Raw genomic sequence first — 21,740 nt, forward strand, 5'->3', positions numbered from 1 at the left:
TGGAAAAGGTTAAATACGCTTCACTGGGTTCATTGTAAGCATGATGCTTTTCATGATCAATAGAAGAGCTGCAACTCATGGATTTGTGTGCGAATTATTTGTTTTGTATTCTCTTTCTATCCAACATAAATGACACATTTATAAAATCAGTCTACTCCCATTTTTAAAATTCATTTTGTTGTTTTCATTGAGGTGCTCAGATGTGCTCTTCATGATAGTCCTTGTTTGCACTGAGTCACTGATTTTTTGATTTTTGACATTTTTTGTTGAACAAATATAGGGAGAGTGATCAAGTGTGTTAGTCACTTTTATTTTTTTAGTAAATTTGGTCGCTTATCCAATTTTTCCACTAGCAGCTTCTCCATGACTTATATTTTTAGTCCTCCAGTTCCACTCATCCTATTCGTTCACAATCTCTGACGACATGTTTCTCTCTCGAGAGTCTTGTGCAACTTAGGGCTCTATTACCATAACAAAAATAAAGAGTCGAAAACTAAAATGAAGCAACAACTCTTCTCATAATTTAAAACAATTAAATAGGTTACTTCAAAAGCATCAACAATAAATGATTGGAGTGAAACTCGACTAAACTGAACTAAATCTTAATTGACTATAATGCCCAACAAACAATTAAATTAAATATAATGACACCTAACAAACAATCAGATTAATATCTCAACACAAGGACTAAAAAATCAATATAATGGTCGGCTTTGAATGCCTTGATCTTGCCCTTATGTGAGAAAGAGAAAATATGTGACTAAATATAAAATTAAAAAGGGATGAAAAAGAAAAACTAAACCTAAAAATCCTTGTCCCATATAGGTACGTCATTCAACGGTGACTCAAGTGATGCTCTTTTTTCTCAGAAGAGTCGTAAACAAGAGCATCTGAGTTGCTCTATCTTTGCTACTCCCACTTGCATGCCCTTTTCACTCGCTCGATCTAAACTTCAAATGTGAATATTGGAAATTGATTGAGTTGAAGGGGGCAGGGCATATCTGATCTTGCTCAATATAAAGATAAATCCATGGTCGACATACTGTAAATCTTGCCCACTCATGGATTCCGAAATGGAAGACATTCTTCAAAAAGAATTGATATGTTTGATTAGTAGGATATTCAAAATTGAAAATTTATAAGTTCAGGGAGGATTAATTAGTTTTAAGTTTAAAACCTTTGAACTGCATAGAGAGGTGCACTTTACAATTTTATGAAGGACATACTCCTAAATTAAGAACAATTTAAAAACTAAATTTTACTAAATTAAAAGAAATGATAATAATTATATGAGTCAAAATAGGCTTATAGAGATTAACTTGATTATTTGATTATAGAGATATATTTGTTTAAGGAGTATACTATGGTTTTGTAGAGGATATTTTATCATATTGGATAATGTAGAAGATTTTCTTAAGAGTTTGAAGATTTATGAAATGGAAAAGTATTGATGTAATAGAATGAAATATAATGTTTAATAAGAGGGTGATGTGTGATTTTTTTTAAATAAAATAATAATAAATAAACTTGATTAGCTAGTTTTAATTATCTAATTATGTTTGTTAGATTAGTTAATATTACAATTGACTATGAACAATATAGAAAAATACTTTTCTCACTCTCAACCATAAATAAAATAAAATATAAAGATATATATATATATATATATATATATATATATATATATATATATATATAAAATATATACCATGTTTGTGCTAGATAATTTTTGTTGTCACTATGTCGCTCTACTCAGAGGCCTTGAGCCCCTACCCATTGTGATACCCTCAGTGCTTTAGAAGTCTGCAAGTTATTAGCCTCTACCTGATGTCACCTTTTTTATTCTTATGCTTTACTTCCCTTCCTTCCTTCTTGATTTATTTTCCTTTTATTTTCCCTGATCCGATCCACCCCCTCCCACTAACCTCTTCTTACTCTAGAACCTCTATTTGGATCAATTGTCAACCATGACCAGTGCGGCCCCCGACACGCCCTTGGTCCAGGATATCACTGCTTTTAGAGCCCTAGTGACTAAAAGGCGTAATTTTCAGAAAGCCCCTTCACCTCAATTCCGAGGATGCTGAACTAGAGAATCTCACTGGAAATGTGTCTTTGGGTCTCAAACCAACGACCATTAACAATTTTTTTTTTTCCAAGAAAGAGATGTTTTTTGTTGTCTAAGAATAGAGAAAGAGTTATTCTTCTAGATAAAAAAGAAGAATACTAAATACAAAAAAGTCTCATTATGTGCAGGTATTGATTTAGAACTAAATTCATGTTTCTCTAAGCCACTAGATGAGACGTTATTCCCTCCATTTGATCTTGGCCCTTCCAACTTTGTAATGGATCTCAGGCTATTTCAAAAATATGGGACCTTAGAGAAAAGTATCTCATTTCAATTACCTCCTAATGAAGATTATGCCCTTTAATGTAAGTGCGTTGGGATCGTCCCAAACCAAATGATCTCTTATTAATATCATCCAAGCCAATGAACTGGCCTTAGTACATTTATAGGAAACTATGGTAGAGAAGGATAAGGACCATGAGTTATTGCTAAAAATATGTTCTACATGGGAAGTCTATGCAACAAGTGATTTTGGCATCTCTAGTGGATTAACTTCTATGTGGAGTCCCAAACATTTCTCCCTCAAAGCTTTCACATCTTGTGATGGAATTATTTTTACTAGATATAGGAGAGGATTATGCAACTGTATGTGCATTCAAAACATATATGTTTCCTATAACAACTGAAAATTATTTTGGGAGATGATTGATGCTAGTGGAATCTTAGAAATCCATTCACTCATAGTAGAAAGAGGTTTGAATTTGATATTGGACACATGGGAATGTTAGGGCCAAAGAGTAAGGATATTCTTATTGGAAGGTTTTGTTAAAGACATTTTCAATTGCAAAATACTTAGGAACATAGGCCCTTCCCCTATTTCCCTACTTGGAGGAATGGGCATTCTAGAGGGGAAGGAATTATGAGGAGACTTGACAAATTCTTTGTCAATTCCTTTTTGTATGAGAGATTGAGAAAGCTTGAGGCTACATCCTTATTCTCAGCAATCCTAGATCATGGTGCAAATCTTTTGGAATGGAGTGAAGAGCATGAACCGAACATCCTACCTTTCAAATTTAATCACATGTGGCTACAAGAACTGAAATTTATAGAATTGGTGAGAAAATCTTGGAAAGAGTCTACATCTTCAAATATAGACAGGAAAATGGAGAAAGTAAGTTTCAAATTAAAGAGGTTGAAGCAAAAGGTTTGAGCTTGGGCCAATAAGCGTAAAAAGTAGATTTGGAGGGAACTATTTTCTGTCAAGAAGGAAATCACTACTCTCTTGGACCCTTCGAACTCTAACTATTTTTTTGAACAAACTAAGAAAGGCATCTTAGATCTGGTAGACAAGAAAAATAAAATCCTTAAGTATCAAGAAGAATAGTGAAGGATTAGAGTAGGATGGACTAGATTCGAGGAGGCAACAGGAATACTCGATTTTTTCATAAAGTAGAAACTAAAAGGAATAGTGCTAACACTATCTGACACATTCAAGACGATGCAGGTAGGATACACACTTCATTAAAGGATATCGAGAAAGAGGCATTCCAACATTTCAGTGAATATTATAGGGTATCAGAGGAGGACAATATTGTTGATAAAATGGGGTCATAAAATATTAGAGAAATTTTGAGGTCTTAAATGAGCCTCAAAGCTAAAATGTACAACAAAACTCAACTCTATAAGAAAAATTAGGATGCAATATGATTATGTCAACCATGGGGGATGATTCCCCATATTTTGAGTAAAAAAGTAAAAAGATTATAAAATAAACAAATAAAAAAAAAACTAATTTTTCAACTTATCTCCCTACGATTTTACTCAAATTTAAAGCGGGAGCATGAGTTGTGGAAAATAGCTTTTTATTTATTTCCTCTAAACTTTGATGATATAATCTAATATTATTTTATTATATCCACTATTGTTTTATAATATACCTTAGGATGACCATTTTGTGCCTCAAAATTTCTCTAATGCATGTTTCCTCACATGGTCAATAATGAAAACACAACGTAGATGGATAGACCAATCTCTTCAGATGAGCTCATTGATACTTTGAAAGATTTAGGAAAGAGTAAGAGCTTGGGACTAGATGGATGGTAGTTTGAGCTATTACTCTTCTTATATTCTTTAATGGGCTCATATCTACTACAGATGATGGAAGAATCTTGTCGCTCAAGTCATATATCAGTTGTTATCAACACAACCTTAATTACTCTCATTCCGAAAAAGTTAACTTCCTTATATTTTTATGAATATATATCTGTATCTTTGTGTAAATTTGTTTATGAGCTGATATCTAAACTTATAGCTAACATATTCAAGAAGATCATGTCATTTCACATCACTCACGAACAATTCAGATTCTTTCCTGATAGGAGAATATAGGATGTTGTGGCCATCACACATGAATGCATACATTGAATTAAGTCCCAAATCTAAAAGTCACATTGATGAAAATGAACTTCATTAGAGAATATGGCAAGGTGGATTGGGAATTTATCATAATGATTCTTCCTAAAATAGGCTTTCCCTATAGATGTATCAAATGGATCATGGCCTGTGTTACTACGATGAACATGGTTGTATTAATCAATGGATTACCGGTAGATTTCTTCAAGATCTCTAGAGGATTGCAGCAAGGGTGTGCACTTCCCCACTTCTTTTTATTTTGGTCATGGATGCATATAGTAAAGGACTAAGAGAAGTGAAGGAGACAAGTACAATTTCTGGTTGCAGGGGAACTAGAAATACATTAACAATCCATCTAATGTTCAAGGATAATTTCCTCTATTTTCGAGAAGCTAAAATATTAGAATGACAAGTATCCTACCAAATAATTACTAAATTTGGTGATTTTTATTTCGATCTCATTATTGGATTGTTGGTGCTTGACCCAGGTTTAGAAGTGTTTCAGCCAAATAAATCCTAAAACTAGGGGCCCTTTCACCAACATTCCGTGGAGCGCGGACTAAGGTCTCACCCGAGGTAGTATGGGAGGGTGCTGGAACTAGGTTTCCTCACCCTAGGGATGTCTTGATGAAGTCTAGAAAGTTTGTGAACCAGTCTTACACGCTGAGCTACTGTTTAGTGCAACTACCTTCGCGCGGCTTGGATGACAAGCGCGACCGTTCCTTACCCTTTACTGTGTTTACTAGTATTATAGATCTTGAATTAAATTAAGTGGGTCCAATGTGTTCATTTACCATTCAACATAAATAGACATGCACACAATCATCAACTATAAATTGATGCATAAACGGAAATAGAGCAACAGATATGAAACATTCCAAAACCAACTTATCTTTATTAATGCTTTTTCTAGTTACAATCCACTTCCTACCCTGCACACACAGCTGCAGGTGTCCATGCACAAAGCTGCAGACTCTACAAGGCCTCTGCACAGACAGCTGCAGAGCCTACTCCTACTACTACCACCTGTGACTCGGACTTATTGACTCGGAGTAACTATTGCATTCAACAACCCATACACTTTAGATTCGAACAAAAGCTTACTAAAACTGACTTCTACACTGACAACCTTGCTCTATTTATACATTCCCATGGTTCGCGGACCATGGGCAGGCCAACGGACTTTCTATTTTATTATTTTTGGGCAGGCAACCGTTTGACTTGACTCATTACAACTCACGATCCGCGCACTTCATGGAGCCTTTATAATACCATTACCCAAAATTGTGGGCTTTAAGCCCCAATATTGTTACACGGGGGATCCACTGCCCAACAGGCCCCCAACACAAACATTGTGACTCGTCCCGAGTCACTCGGCTGGTGCGATGATCTTCACACAAAGTTCATCTAGTCGTCTTTGTGCTTCTCTTACATCTGCAACACATTCTTCCAATGTCTACTATACTAGTTGTGCATGTATCTCTGATGTTTGTTGTTAGGTGCAATTCCTTGCCTGAGTGCATATATTCCCTGCAATTGTGCCAGCTTTCCCTCGATATTGGAGGTGACCATGAAAGCTTCCCCGAGCCAAGGCTGAATATGCTCTTTAAGCACTGCTTCTTTTTTATGTGTGATGTCCACTTGGGCCATTAGAGCCTGGGCCTCCCTCATTTTGGCTAGCCATTGAGTAAGGGTGACTGTCTGTGCGGTCCCACAAAAATTGTCATAAGCCTGCCATAATTCCCACACTTCTGTCTCTAACTATTGTAGCATTAGGTCCTCCTGTAATGAAGTGAGGGTGGCAATTGACTAGTCCAACAATCCTGTGTAGTCTTGTACAACATGCTCTATCTCTTTTAACCCCAATTGAATGGTGTGGTGGCGTTGCTCTCTGACTTCCAGTAGTGTAGAGTACGATGCCTTCAGTCACAGCTCCACGATCTCCAGGTTTAGCTCCAATTGGACCCTCGTGGCCTCCTCCTGGGTCCTGCAGACTCAAGCTACCAGTTGATGAATCTTTTCCATGGTGGGGAGTACCACCGACATGGCCAACTCTTGAATGTTTCTACAGGCGTCCTCCACAACTTGTTCTAAGCCCTAGTTTTTGGCAACTAGGCTGTCGTGCTACAGGCTGAGCTATTCGAAGTTTACCTTCTGCTCACTCAAGACTTGGAGAGCGTGGCCCTCCCTGGCGTGAAGATCACTAATTACCCCATCCTACAGTTGGTAGAGGGTTTCTCTGGGAAGGGCGGCCAAATTCAATCCCTAGCCCCTCATGTCACCATCGGCTTCTACGAAGATGGTGCATTCTGGTAACATCAAGGTGTTCATTGTGCATGCGCTCACCATCTGCTAAGCTTCGGCTATATATTCCGCAAGGTGGGGTGTCACCAATCGCAGGGGTTGTACATGTAATGCCTACAACTGCTATCTAAGCGCCCACAACATAGTTGTCTGCTCTGTCATCAACTCTTCCAGAGCATCCTTAGTGGCACCGCGAATGGGTTTGTGTTATGAAACCAGCTCAAGAAAAGATAGAAAAGATAGATCAACGCCTTAGAATTCAGCCTCTTCGAGGGGGCAACCTCCTTTACATTACATAAATGAATAATTATTCGATGATACAAATGAAAAGACCTCCTTCTACATATAGGAGTCCAAGGGGTCCTAACATAATCAGAGCCGACATAACAATAATAATGTAAGGGCACAATAATAAAAATAGTGTGCTTCTATGGGGCACAATAGTAACAATATGGGCACTACATGGGTACATCAATATAATAAGTGGGTTGTACTAATAACAATAAGGGGTTACACTAGTAGTATAGGGGCCTAACATGCCCCTCTCCTTCAAAAGTGTTGTCATCAATGCTTGAGTAGTTCTTGATGCTTCTGTATAAAATTCTTGTTGTCCCATGTGGAATCTTCAGTGGGTAAGTTCTTCCACTTAATGAGATACTCTGAAATTGATCGATTTCGTAGCTGTCGGGTTCTTGTTTCTATGACTGTTCCAAGTTCTAATATGATTTTTCCTTCCTCTTCAATTTCTAGCAATATTGTTTGAATTGGGATCTTTTGCAAATTTTGAAAAAGTGGCCATACTTCTTCATCCTTCTTCCATTCATCCCTTTCTTCGTTTATCCAATCTAGTTGGATAATAGAAATAACACAAAACAATGCTTCTACGTCCTCATCCTTGAAGAGTCTTCCCATTGGGTAAGGTCGCCATTTTTTGAGTGCATGTGGTATTGCCAACATTTCCTTCTCATAAATAGCTTGCTTGAGATGTAGCAGTAAAAATACCAATCACCTACATCAAAACATTTTTCACTACGATGTTGATCTACTTGTTGTTTCGTTTGATTTTGCACCGAAGTGGCGTTATCCTTTAAAATTTGGAGAACTTGTTGTTGATTCTCAATGTGATCTTTCACTGCTTGAACCTTTTTCTTCTTGATACGTCCTTCTATCTCTGGAGTTTGAGGAGTGGTAATTTCTTCCAATCCTTTACAAGATATGGTCGGATTCATGTCTTGATGCTCGATGTGATCTTTCACTTCTTGAACATTTTTCTTCTTGATATGTCCTTCTATCTTGTTAGTTTGAGAAGTGGTAATTTTGACCAATGAATTACAAGATATGGTTGGATTCATTTCTTCTTTATCGATGTGATCTTTCACTTCTTTCACCTTTTTCTTCTTGATATGCCCTTCTATCTTGAGAGTTTGAGGAGTGATAATTCTTGCCAATGCTTTACAAGATATGGTCTGATTCATTTCTTCTTTCTTTGGGGTGGGGTCCTGGCGTATATCTTCTTCTTTTGATGTTTCTTGATCCTTTTCTTCCTCCTCTTCATATTCTATGTAAAATAATTTCTTCTCAGCACACTTATGACTTTTAGTGCATTTGCTATCACAATTGTAACAAAGCCCTTTTGCTCTTTTTTCTTCCAATTGTTGTGGTGTCAACCTTGTAGGTTGTGGAAGACTAGGGGAAACAACACTTCCGTCTTTATAGTTGTGAGTGGTATGCTTCCTAGTTGCCATAATTTTGCTTTCCATTTTTCTTGCTAACCTGAATGCCTTCTCTAATGAATCAGGTTCCCAAAGGCGAACATCATGTTGGATATTATCCTTTAAAGGCCCTATGAACACATCAATCCTATGCTCCTCTGGAATATCTTTTACCCTTATGTTCAATTTTTGGAACTCCTCAATGTGCTCCATTATTGAACCCTTTTGTTTGAGACTTATTAATTGGCTAAAAAAAGTGTTGCTTTTTGTATCCTCATAATGTGCTATCAATTCTTCCGTAAAAATTTCCCAAGTGATAAATTGTTTACGAGAACAAAGCCATTGATACCATACAAACTGATTTGGTTCCAAATATACAGTTGCCATACGTACCTTTTGTGCGTTTTGCACATTATTGGGATCGAAGAATTGCTCCATCTGTAATATCCATGTGGCGGGATCCTTGCCATCAAACTTCCTCATATCGATTTTTGGAATGTGGTGATTCTTCAATCTAACATTAGCGTCTATGGAATCATGATTAACATTTCTTTTGTTCTCATCATGAGTTTCCTTTACTACCTTTTCACTATTAGTAAGTATTTCTTGTAGAAAATTTGTCAAATCTGTCTTCAAATCTGCCATGCCTGTCTTCAAATTTGTGTTCAAATCTATCTTCAAATTGTCCATCTTAGCTTCCATGCCATTCATCTTAGCTTCCATGCCATTTATCTTAGCTTCCACACCATTTATCTTAGCATCTGTTAAATTTTGTGAGCGTGACATTTGTTGCAGTTGTTCTTGTAATTTTGATATATCATGTAGCATTTCTTCCTCTTCTTCATGAGTCATGCTAGAGCTTTCAGGTTCCTTACTAGGTGTTCGCATTTTCTTTCCTTGGGGCATCAGTTACTGATAATAATGCTCTAATATGCCCTTTGAATTCCTTCAAAATAAATTTTCAAACCAAGCTTAAGCAAAAATTTAAAAAAATCTACACACCTTTTTCACTTTGTAGGAGCTCGATATTGCCTCTGATGTATCTCTGTACTTTCCAATCATCTAGTTCTGAATTTGCGACCTGTAGTAGCTCTCTGTGTCCTCTTTCCAATGCCACCAGTCTGATCCAAATTGGATTCTTCAAGAAAGAGTTATGCACAATCTCCCAAGATGACCTGATTATAGACCTTTCCAGAAGAGCGAAGTTGTATGAAGTGCCACATGTACAATTTTCAATATTTGGTTCTGAAAATGATATAAAAGAAAACAAAATCCGTCCTCTTTCTATACCTTCTTACAAAATTTCAATCTAATTCGCAGAGAGAAAGTTATGACAATTTTCCTCGGGTCACCTGTTTTGAATGTAATTCAGGAGTCTGCAAAAAGACCAACTTCCTCAGATCATATCTCTGAAAATATCGCCCAAAAAGCTCTGAAATTCAGACCCAATGTTTAGAGTGATTGCTTCTCAAATGGGTTTTTTTTGCGACTTCTAAAACATCACAAAAAAAAAGTTATACGAAAATTCCACGATGACCTGTTTGGATCAGTGAAACCCTATAATCCAAAGCTCTGATACCAAATGTTATGAAACCAGCTCAAGAAAAGATAGAAAAGATATATCAACGCCTTAGAATTCAGCCTCTTCGAGGGGGAAACCTCCTTTACATTACATAAATGAATAATTATTCGATGATACAAATGAAAAGACCTCCTTCTATATATAGGAGTCCAAGGGGTCCTAACATAATCAGAGCCGACATAACAATAATAATGTAAGGGCACAATAATAATAATAGTGGGCTTCTATGGGGCACAATAGTAACAATATGGGCACTACATGGGTACATCAATATAATAAGTGGGTTGTACTAATAACAATAAGGGGTTACACTAGTAGTATAGGGGCCTAACAGTTTTCTACTGTCAGCAAGGTTTTCCTCCATAGTCTTCATTGTCTTTGTCTTTTTGCATGTGGGTGGCTGCTCCTAGTTGTGTGGTCTCTTGAGTTGGGTCACTTTTGTTGTAAGGTACACGCATTCCTGTGTCTCTACATCCCCCTGTATGTCCTGCTGTGTGGACATTTCCTGACCTCCCTCAGTCTCCTCAGTGGGTGCGGTTTTGGTTTGTACCATCTTGTCTATTGTTGTTGCCTCAACCACCTTTCACTACATCGCTGCTTCCTATTCCTCATGCTTTCTCTCCACCAGCTTTGAGATGTGCAACTTACTCTCCCTCTTCCTCTACTATGCTACGATATTTTCTAGTTCCGCGAAGTCCGGGGCACGCCACTCTAGAGACCATGACGCCATTAACTTGAAGATTGCATCATCTATGGCAATGAATGACAGTTTTACCCACTCTCGGGTTGGATCCTTGCGCACCCGGATATACAGGTTATGCATATCTGCCTTGAATTCTACTTCCCTTTGTAAACTGTTATATATTTTCAGGGACAAGCGCAGCATCCGGTTGATCCATGTTCGTAAGCTTGCCTCTACGAATACCCAAAACGAATGTTTTATCTCCCGAATCCTTATCGCATATTTCGTTGCCCAGAGCGAGGAGTACCTCACAACCTTGAGTAGGTTCCTCTCAATGGTGGGAAACTAGCTATCTGCTGGTAGCTCCCTAGTAACCAGCAGGATAGATAAGAGAAACCACGCATAGTGCAAGGTCTTACCCTACTCCTAGGCCTCCCTACAATTCTTCAAAAATTCATCGCAGAGAAATTGTGACTAGTTGCACTGGACCCCTTATACACACTGCTCCGCCAATGCAATTACAGATGTTGGCACTTCATCTGCGCCGCATTTCCTCATGAGCTTGTCGGCCAACAACTCGGTGGTGATGTGCACCCTTCAGTCCTTAATGCTTGCTATTACATACCCTCACCTCTTCTTCTCTAGCTTATATTTAGCCTTCATAGCTTCTACGAGGCCCAAGTCACTGCCTTTTCCTGCGATGTCCATGGAATTGCTCCCTTTAATGGGTAGCCATGAAATTTAGTGAATTAGGTCAACCATGATGGGAGCCAGCTTCTCCAGCCAAAGATACCCATCATGTACAAGATATAGTAGCTACTGGATGACAAAAATTATGATGGGTGCGTGGTGGTAGTGGGGTATCCACCACAGATGGAGTAACCCAACCTTCTCCACACCGCGCAACCATTTCTGCTGCAGTAAAATTTCTGCAGCCAACTATGGGAACTTCTCACTATCTGAGAGGTTCTAGTACAAATTTTATATTCGGTACCCATCCCAGTGGCAGAACATCAAACCTTATGTCATTCGGAAGAGGTAGGGTCTGGAGCGCACTCTTTGTGGTCTCCAGGTCCTTTGGTACCTTGGCTACCACTTTTCATGGGGGAATGTAGGGGGTAACTCTATTTATGAAGGTCCTTTGGAGACATTCTTTTCCTCATCGTCTTGTGCCTCAATTTTGGCTATCAGGGCTTGCAAATCTTCCTCCTCCTCTGTTTCAATGATGACAGCTTTTCCCTTCTCTGTCATTAACAATTTACTAGCTCTTGGGTTTCATGGTGATACCCGAACTGGCCCCATTAGCTGTTTTTTTTCTGTGGTCACGGCATGCATGGGGACTTCGCTATCTCTGGTGCGCCTGCTGTCTCGCTAGGCTCCTGCTGGGTCACCCGGGGCTCTGGGGTAACTTCTGTGAATCGCACTCTAGTTCTTGACGTTGTGTCTATACTAGTTTTGCTTGATCGTAGCTTGGTCCTTGCTACTCTATACTGGCTCAAATCTCAAACAACCAAGTGTTGCTTTGTAGCTACCCCACAGAATTTTATAGTAACTTTTGAATTTGAACTCAGCCATTCCCTCCATATCTGAGTCAGCAGTACCTTCTTGGCGGCAGATCATCTTGAATCTAGCTCTTAATTCGTGTCTTACTGGCCTGTTGCTCACTCCTACCTACCTTAAGTTAGACCTCTTTTCATGAACAGTGACATCAATGGTCACCTCCCGGCATACCCGCATAGCAGCACAACCCCTTATGCGCGATTGTGATACCTGTGACAGACTGGCCCTACGTGGAACCTCCTTTCCACGCAGCTCTCCTGCAAACTTGTTTATAATCCCATCCCTTCTTTCAACTTCTTGGAGCACTAAGATTGTGCATCCTACAGATAGTCAGGTGAACACACCCTTGGTGTGAGGCTTCGAGTTTCCTCCTAGCCTGGGTTGTGGGCACCCCTCAAATACCCTTGCGTCCAGTACTGTGTCGTGTTCTTCTTTGTGTGGTACGCTCCCTTGTTCAATAAGGTGCGGTTGTAGCCGTGATAGTAGGGTCACAACTCTTTCTACAGTAGTAGTAGGGATGGCTGGACTTGATCCTAGCACGCTTAGTTTCTTGCGGCCCGCTTGCACAACTTCAGTTTTCAATTCACTGATTTATTCGTCTAATGTCACACTTCTCTTCCTCAGTTCTTTCCACTCGTCATCAAGTTCACAAAGTTTCACACTTCCTCACCGAAGGTCTTCTTGGAACTACCCAATTCCTTAACTTAGGTCCTCGCATCCTATCCCTACCATGGTCTGGGGATTCTTCTCTGTCCTCCTAGTTTCATCTCTTCTTGATACTATTGAGGTAGTTTTCGTGCTCCAGTTTTTTCTTATGGTCCTATAGGCCCATCGAGCTGCTAGTATGGCCAGGTCCCAATCCGTTCATCTCACCTGATAAACTCTGTTCATGGTTTCACATAGCTTTGTAAATGATCTGTCATGGGGTATTTGTGGTGTGCATCACTTTTTCTGCTACTGCGTCAATTTCTGATTTTTTAGCCCAGCACTCATCTTCACCCATCGACATAGGTGGGCACGCAAACTGCTTCGCCTTGGCTGCCCGGCTTGCATTCAATGCTGGGAACTGCCAAACCATAAGTGCATCCATCTTCTGCATTCAAGCTAGCTGCCAATATTCTCCTAGTGTGTCTGCCACCATCGTGTAGGTGTCGTGCGCAACACGCATTCCATCTCACCGTACCACTACTGTTTTGCTACTAACATTTTGAATTTGTCTAAGCATTCATTTGCGCCTGTCTCCCCATCATATGTTGGTAGTTACCTTGCTTCGGTCCTCACACACCACAGTGATCTAATCATCATGTTGCAATTTAGCATTGTTACTTCATGCAACCAGTTCTGCCAGCGTTCTATTTCTTCGTCTGAATCTGATGTATAGGAACTGTCATGCTCCCGTGAGCTTCTTCCATCTTCAATCAGGTTCACCTGATCCTGGTCTTGCGCCTTTATCTGATAGATGCAATCTAGCTCATCGTCTTTGTCATCCTCATGCACAGGTTCAACGTAGCGCTCTCCTTCAATTGGATCCAGCAGAACTACTACGCGTAAGGACTTTTTCTCAAAAATCATTTTCCACTTCTTCAAGTTGATGACTCCATTCATATCCGTGGCCCAGTCTATCCCTAACAACACAAGGTAAGGGTTACTGTTATCCACAATCTCTATTACCTCAAAGTCTAACTACATGCTCACACCTTCGATATCCACTATTACCCCTTGCAATCTTCCCATGGGCAAGATATTTTGTTGGTTCACTATCCATAATTGAATAGGAGACCACTGTAACATGGGCCTGCCCATGCATTCCCATGTCTATTTTCATAACACATTCATGTCCGAACCCAAGTCTAAGATTGCCTGATCCATTTCATACTCCCCAATCTGCACTGTCAATCTCATTTCCCTCCTAGTGCGTAGTGCATGCCTTCCCAGTTTCCAGACTATGCGTGGTTCACCCAACTTCGTGCACCTAGCGATTAGCTCTTGTATTCCTTTAACTGCCTTATTGTCACGCAACAGTTTCATGCATGTCTCTAAAAAGGTAATAAGCATAGACAGATCCATTCTTAGCTTTGTTTGATCCTTATTACCTGAAGTAGAGGCCTTTGCGAAGCACTTCTTAGCTCCCATAAACTTCTCCTTTGCGTGTTCCTAATCAAACTTAGGTTCCTTTGTAGGAGCCTTGTGAAACCTTGAATCTCCCTTAGGCTTTTTCCCCTTATCTTCCCCTGTGGTCCCGCCACTTTGGAGCATCATGTTCACATTGGGGTCTTCTTTGCATGGTTCGGACCTCATCATTTGGATATTTTGAGTCGGAGTAGGCTGTAGCACCCCTTTCTCGCACATTTGTGTGATCAGTGTCGAACAATCTACCATTTCATGATCAAACTGATAATAGTACGGACAACATGTTCTGGTCAGGTTCATACAGTCACACACATAGTGCCTAGGTCCTTCGCAACTATAGTAGATTAACTATCCACGCCATCGTCCGGGTCCCATTCCTCCTTGTCTTCATCCGCATCCTTGGAATCCAGCACGCACTATTACTATGGCTGGATCTTGACTTTATGCCTTGATATGCATCCTATAGGTAGGTGTTCGATCCATCAACAACTCATAACTCTGATAGTTTTGCTCATCATGGTCCACTGATCTACAGAAATTACAAAATAGTTGTTGCGGAGTCTATGTATACTTCTGCAACAGGTGACAGTTTTTTGTAGTGTGTTTCCCCCCACCTGACATATCACGCACTAGAGCGCGGGTGCCGCTCTTGGCCCTACCTGAGCCTCTGGTCTCAATGTCATGGGTCCCCCTCCTACCAAATAGTTCGCGAATACTGGATAGTGATCCTTATCGTGGTCGTGGCCTTTAAATTTTATGCACCACACTTCTTTGCTCACTTCTGGCCGGGGCACCCTATCTTGTTTCAAACTCTGCATCTCCAAGCATAGGTTTTGTAGGTGCGCATGGATTTGTTGGAATCCCAACCCCAGATCTTGTACCGGTGTTTCATGCAACCTCATCACCATTTCCAAGGCTTCTGTGTGGGTTGAGAGATTCTGCTGTGACAACGTCGTCCTAAGGTGTGGTATCAAAGACGCCACAAATCATGTGTGGTGCCACTCATTTGTCAATGTCATATTAGCCTCGTGGATCGTACTTTTCAACCTCTGATCCAGATCTAAGGGGGTTTCACCTAGAAGCATAGCAATCTCCTTAAATCTGATGATTGACTGCGTTTTAGATTTCAGCCAGCTAAATTCTTTGTTCAATGCGATCTGGATCTCCACTATTCCTGCATTTGGGTGATCATTCGAGTGCTTGATATACCAAGTCAGTGTGCGATCCTGTAGCTCGTTTACCAATGTGGGCTTCTTAATGTTGTCATCCGTAACCCCGTGTGCTTCCCACACTACTCTTACTACGAACCAAAACTAATCTAGATCTTTGTTCCCTACTCCTCTGAATATAGGTAGCTCGACCGCGCTTGCCATGCTAAACTGTTGGTTTGGTGGAGGTGGTGTGGGCGAAGATGGACGTGAAGGAGGTTATGTGAGTGGTGGTGTAAGTGGGGATGGTAACTGTGGAATGTGCTACCTTATCAAACTGACCGCACTCCTCTGAGAAACCCAAGCACACTCTTCCTCGCTCACTCACGGAGGTGAAATTAAAGGACCATTTGCTAACACTTTGATACCTTTGTAGACCTTTCCACTCCACGTCACTCCACTCATTAATATATTTGCATCACCCGTTTTTCACATAACAACATCTTAATCCAGGTATTCAAAGATTTGATGTACTTACCTCGAAGTCCCTTGAGAAAATGTCTTTCTGCTTCGCTGTAGCTTACAGTCATGTCTATCACAAATTTAGTAATAAACCCTCCTATTATCCGATCAAGCCAATGGTCTATGATCTGTGCGATCTTATCTTCTAATGCCTCTAGCCTACGCACCAAATTCAGAGTCCAAACTATTGTTTTATCGAGCTTATACCTTCCCTAGCTGTCGGCTAACCTCTTGATCCAATCATACAACTCTGAAGAGAAGGATGCAAAGAAGATCTCGTGGATTTCCGTATATACGTAGCGATCAAGCAACCTCTTCTCAGATATCTATGGGGTTTTGTTTTCTTGTATCACGAATTCGTGAAGCCTCTGATCCAACCAATCTTCAATTTCATTCTTCGTAGTATTCCAGTGTTCTGACATCACACATCCCTTAGGAAGATCCTGGTCCCGGTAACAGAACCATTTGTTGGCTTGTTGGGGCCTGACCTATGTTCAGAAGTACTTTAGCCAAACAAATCCCGAAACTACCAACCCTTTTGACAACAGTCCGCAGAGCGTGGACTGAGGTCTTACCCTAGGTAGTACGGGAAGGTGCTGGAACCAGATTTCGCCACCCTAGGGATGTCTTGATGAAGTCTAGAAAGTTCGTGAATCAGTCTTACGCGCTGAGCTATTTCCGAGCAGCTGCCTATTCACTGCAACTACCTTCGCATGACTTGGATGACGAGTGTGACTATTCCTTACCCTTTACTGTGTTTATTAGTATTTTAGATCTTGAATTAAATTAAGCGGGCCCAATGCATTCCTTTACCATTCAACATAAATAGACATGCACGCAACCATAAACTGTAAACATATGCATAAACAGAAACAGAGCAACAGATATGCGATATTCCAAAACCAACTTATCTTTATTAATGCTTTTTCCAATTACAATCCACTTCCTACCCTACACACACAGCTGCAGGGGTCCGTGCACATAGTTGCGGACTCTACTAGGCCTCTGCACACACAACTGCAGAGCCTACTCCTACTACTACCACTTGCGACTCAGACTTACTGACTCAGAGTAACTATCACATTCAATAGCCCATACACTTCAGATTCGAACAAAAGCTTACTAAAACTGACTTCTACACTTAGAGCCTTGATCTATGCAGACCGACTCACTTTTTATTATATTATTTTTGGGTGGATAACCCTTTGACTTGACTCATTACAACTCATGCTCCGCGCACTTCGTGGAGCCTTTACAATACCATTACCCAAAATTGTGGGCTTTAAGCCCCAAAACCATTACGCGGGGGATCCACTGCCCAACACTCATCATTAATAAAGAAAAATTGGAAATCATTTTGGAGAGGGAGGAATCAAAGGCATTAAATTAGAGTACATATCCTTTTGGGATAAAATTTTTATCTCTCTCAGGAGTATTTAAGTATTTTGGCTACCATTTGAAGCCAAAAGAATATGAAACTCAAGAATCGAACTCACTAATCAAAAAATTCCAAAAAGGCTAGCCTTATGGGATCATAAGTGGCTCACCCTTAGGGCATGAGTGAAAATGATCAAGGCAGTTTTGTAAGAAATATCAATGTACTTGATGCATCTATTTCATCTATCATTGGTGGTCATCCATAGGGTCGATGCAAGCATATAAAAATTTCTTTGGGAAAGTGTTGGTAATAACACAAAATTCCATTTAATTAGTATTGATTATATTACAATGGAAATTATGATGGGTGCCTGGGGTATAAGGGATACTATATGTTTTAGCCTTGCCCTGCTTTCCAAGAACCTATGGAGGGCTTTCAATGAACAGAACATTTGGCAATAAATTATTCGAGGAAAGTACCTTTAGCGCTTAAGTGTGGAGGATTGGGTAGCATCTGGGGCTACTTCAAAAATGAAAGCATCATACATATGGTGTAGCTCGATGCTTGGTAAACCACAGCTCTATGATAATTTGTATTGGTAGGTGGGAAGTGGTGATAAGGTTTTAATTAGATTAGATGCGATAGAATGTATTAAAGGGGTTCATAACCTCTTGACAAGTGCTATACAATTTATGAATAGATATTCTATTTTCACCTCGGGCAACCTTGGTTCTTGCCATCTCTCTTTATTTTCTCCTACCAAATGGCCACACTCTTGGGACATCGATATACCGGAGGAGTATTAGATTGAGTGGGAGAATTACTGAGATACTATGTGTAATGTAGGGATCTCTCTGTCTCACAAGGATGATAAGTTAGTGTGGGGAGGTTTGCATCTATAGGAGACACTCATCTAAGGAGGCTTATTCCTATATGTACACTAATAATCATCTCGATCTCTACGTGGATTGGTTGGCTCTAATGTGGAAGTGGCTCTTTTGATGCATTTTGGCTACCTTGTCAACTAGGTTGTCTTTGATTCCTAGCATAGAATGATCTCCTTTCATTTTTTTCATTTTTTATTTTTTTATTTGTATTTGTTGATGATCCTTTTGTTTCTTTTTTTGGAGGAGTTTTTTATTATCTATTTTTCCCCTCTCTAGGTCGTGCTTTGAGGTGATATTTTCTCAAGGTGATTTGGTGATTTGAGGAAGTTGTTCCTTCAAACAATGTTGGCTTTTAACTTTTTTGTCTACTTTATTTTGGTCTATAATGGAATGTAGATGGGTGTTTTCATGACATTGTTTTGGCTTTGGTATTTATTTGATCCATTTTGTATAATTTTTGTGAATGAATCTAGGTAATCAAGATAAAAAGAAACTCCTTTATTACTGAAATAAATTAGATTTTCTATTGGAAGAAAGGAGATGAACTTTTAAAGAGGGATACCTTGCATTAACATCTGTACACTAGGGATTTTACTCCAAAATTTAAGCACTAGCACTAGCCATGGTTCAAAGAAGTTGATCATGTTTTTATGTTTTCTGTTTTTTAAACTTTTTAAATATAAATTTTATAAAATATACGTTTGAAGAATCAATTAACATTCTTTACCTTCCAAATAGGTTTTGAAGAAACAATCGACATCCTTTGTATTGCAAACTCTTTTGGATGCACAAATCAATGGCTTTGGTTAGCTTGGTTCATGTTAGAACAGCCCAGGCTCCTATGGACCAGTTATGATCAAGCAAGACAAGAAGAGAGGCACAAGATGGACAAAGTTTATAATTGTTAGGGGCAATGTTTGGGAGTTTTAGAAACTGTATTGGTTGGAGACATTTCCTCATAAATTGTAATTAGGTTCTTCATATATAAATCACGGTAACAAAAGGAGAGCACTATTAACTGTCCCATGAGATTCACGCATTATATGAGTACCAATTCTTTTCATGGAAGCATATGCACTACTTTAGATATGTGTTATTAGCTTTTTAAACCATAGTAAAATATATTTACAATGTCATGAGCCAAAAAAGTAATGTAATTTGATGAAAAAATTATTGATTTAAAATTCCTAATTTGTTTAGGAATTAGATATTTTATTTTAGATTTATAATTTGTCATTAGTTAGAGAATTTAATATGCTTATTTTCAAATTTGGTTTTTCGATATATATGGTCTCTATTATGGACTTTTGTTAGCGAAAGAACATCAAGTGTAGACACTTACATTTATGGGAGATTCTCTTCTAATTCTACACCATTTGGTCAAAGGCTTTCTCCTAAAAGAGAAATAGATGGAAATCATCATGAAAAGAATTAGCAAAATTTGTTAAAGATATCCCATAAAAAATATTCCCATGTCCAAGCACACAAAAAGAGAAGATAAATATGTTAATGACAGGTCTAAATTGAAAGTAGGTGAATTAAAGATTAATGGTCAAATTAATTCTGCTATAATTCCCTAATGGCTGATGAGCTCTATTAAAAAATAATTCCCTAATAAATTTATGCATTGTAAATTTTGTATTTTGGTGGAGTTGTTTTTAACTTATGCACCTACAAATTTCCTATTTTTGTTGTGAGATATATTCTCCTTTAAGAAATCATATATTTCTATTTGAAAGGAGAAAACAAACAATTAGGAAATTTTGATAAATTAGTTCTATATTTACTTATAATGAAAATACTCTTAATAAACAAAAATAAACAGAAAATATAAAATTTAATTTTACTATTATTGTATTTTAAAATTTTTATATTTTACTTTTGATGATAATTAAATATTACTTTATAATATTAATATTGAAAAAAAAAATGGATGAAAATCACATCATAATTCATTTAAACTCAACATTATTAATGTTATTTTATTTTAGAATATTTTAATTCATAATATATAGTATGGTATCGTATGATTTATCAAAATAATAAACTAAGTTGAAATACAATCTTTTCAATCGCAATATCTTTATCTGAGTGACTACCTAAACATATCACACAAATATCAACAACCCATGCACTTCAAAAAAAAAAAAAAACATGAAAATACATTGACAATGTGCATTTAGACAGGACTCCCATCAGATATGAGCGTACATAGTGGAGCAAACATAATACCCAGTAGGCGATATATTAGGGAGCCTTTATTTATTTGACAGCAATCGCTTGGTGATGCAGTCGGGAGCCTTTATTTAGTTGACAGCAGATAGGACACAGGGAGTGAACGGGTGACCTTGTGGTAGTAGCGCAGATGGTGCAGATAATATAAGAAGCAAAAGGAGATAGAGGAGGCGGCCTTTATTTATTTCGCAGCAGGCACCGAGTCAGTGAGTTACGTTAATCTCATGGCAGGAAGGCGCGTTTGTTATAGAAGAGATATGTCTCGAAGCGTACAGTGCAACTACCCAGATACACCTGCGCTCCAACCTGTGAAGAACAACACTCATTCATATCTCTAATCGCTTCTCTCAAACAAACACCACAGTCCGACTCTGCAACACTTCTGAAACACATTTCCAACCCATAAATGGTAACGGAAGAATTCACCACCAGCGATCCAGTGGCGAATCTTTTCACGTTCATGGGAGCTTTGCCTGCCAGAGTCTTCATGAGAGCCCCGAGAGTGTGATTGAAACCTCTAACGTCACCGTTGCTGTTAACATTCTCAAGACCATAGACGTCGCTGGTATCGAGTTGAGTGGCAAAACTGTACTTCTCATAACGAATGAAGCAAAATTCCAACTGAATCCGAGCGCCAATTGCGTTGGGACAGTCTTGAAAAGCCATCTCTGATGCAGCAGCGGAGCAGTTTTGGCAGTCCTGCTCAGACACGTCGCCACGGCATTGGAGAAGGCCGTTGACTTCCCCCTGAGAATATGTCGCGAATCCGCCTCTCGGCGCAGCGGCATTCACCAGATGCTTCAAGACCGTCTTGACGTTGCTCTCGAAATGGGTGCCATTGGCGTATTTATTGACGTTGCAGAGTTTGTATATAAATGGATCCGATTTCCCATCCACGGCCGTGACTGGCATTACGTTAAGGTGCAGCAGACCAAATAACAACAATACTGCGATGCAACACCACCATTTTACGATGCCTTCCATATTCCACGCTTATAAATGAAGAGAGACACAGACAGTTTAACTGATGTTTTTCGTACTTGAGATCAGTTGATGCAAAGGCAAGAGGAGGAAGATGGATTTTATAGATGGAGAATGCATTGCATAGACAGAGATATTCACC

The 21,740-nt window shown here is 39.1% G+C and overlaps 1 protein-coding gene across 1 annotated transcript; it reads right to left on the reverse strand.

Annotated features, from left to right (window-relative positions):
• Nucleotides 1–20,839: 20,839 nt before the first annotated feature.
• LOC149142553 (antimicrobial ginkbilobin-2-like protein) lies at nt 20,840–21,529 on the reverse strand. The gene has a single exon (XM_089451511.1). It carries the CDS (start codon nt 21,527–21,529, stop codon nt 20,840–20,842), a length of 690 nt encoding a protein of 229 aa, XP_089307637.1.
• Nucleotides 21,530–21,740: the final 211 nt, after the last annotated feature.

This window comes from Pinus tabuliformis, chromosome X, assembly GCF_031772625.1.
Source record: "Pinus tabuliformis cultivar Carrire ecotype Pingquan chromosome X, CPIR1, whole genome shotgun sequence".
NCBI classification, from domain to species: Eukaryota; Viridiplantae; Streptophyta; class Pinopsida; order Pinales; family Pinaceae; genus Pinus; species Pinus tabuliformis.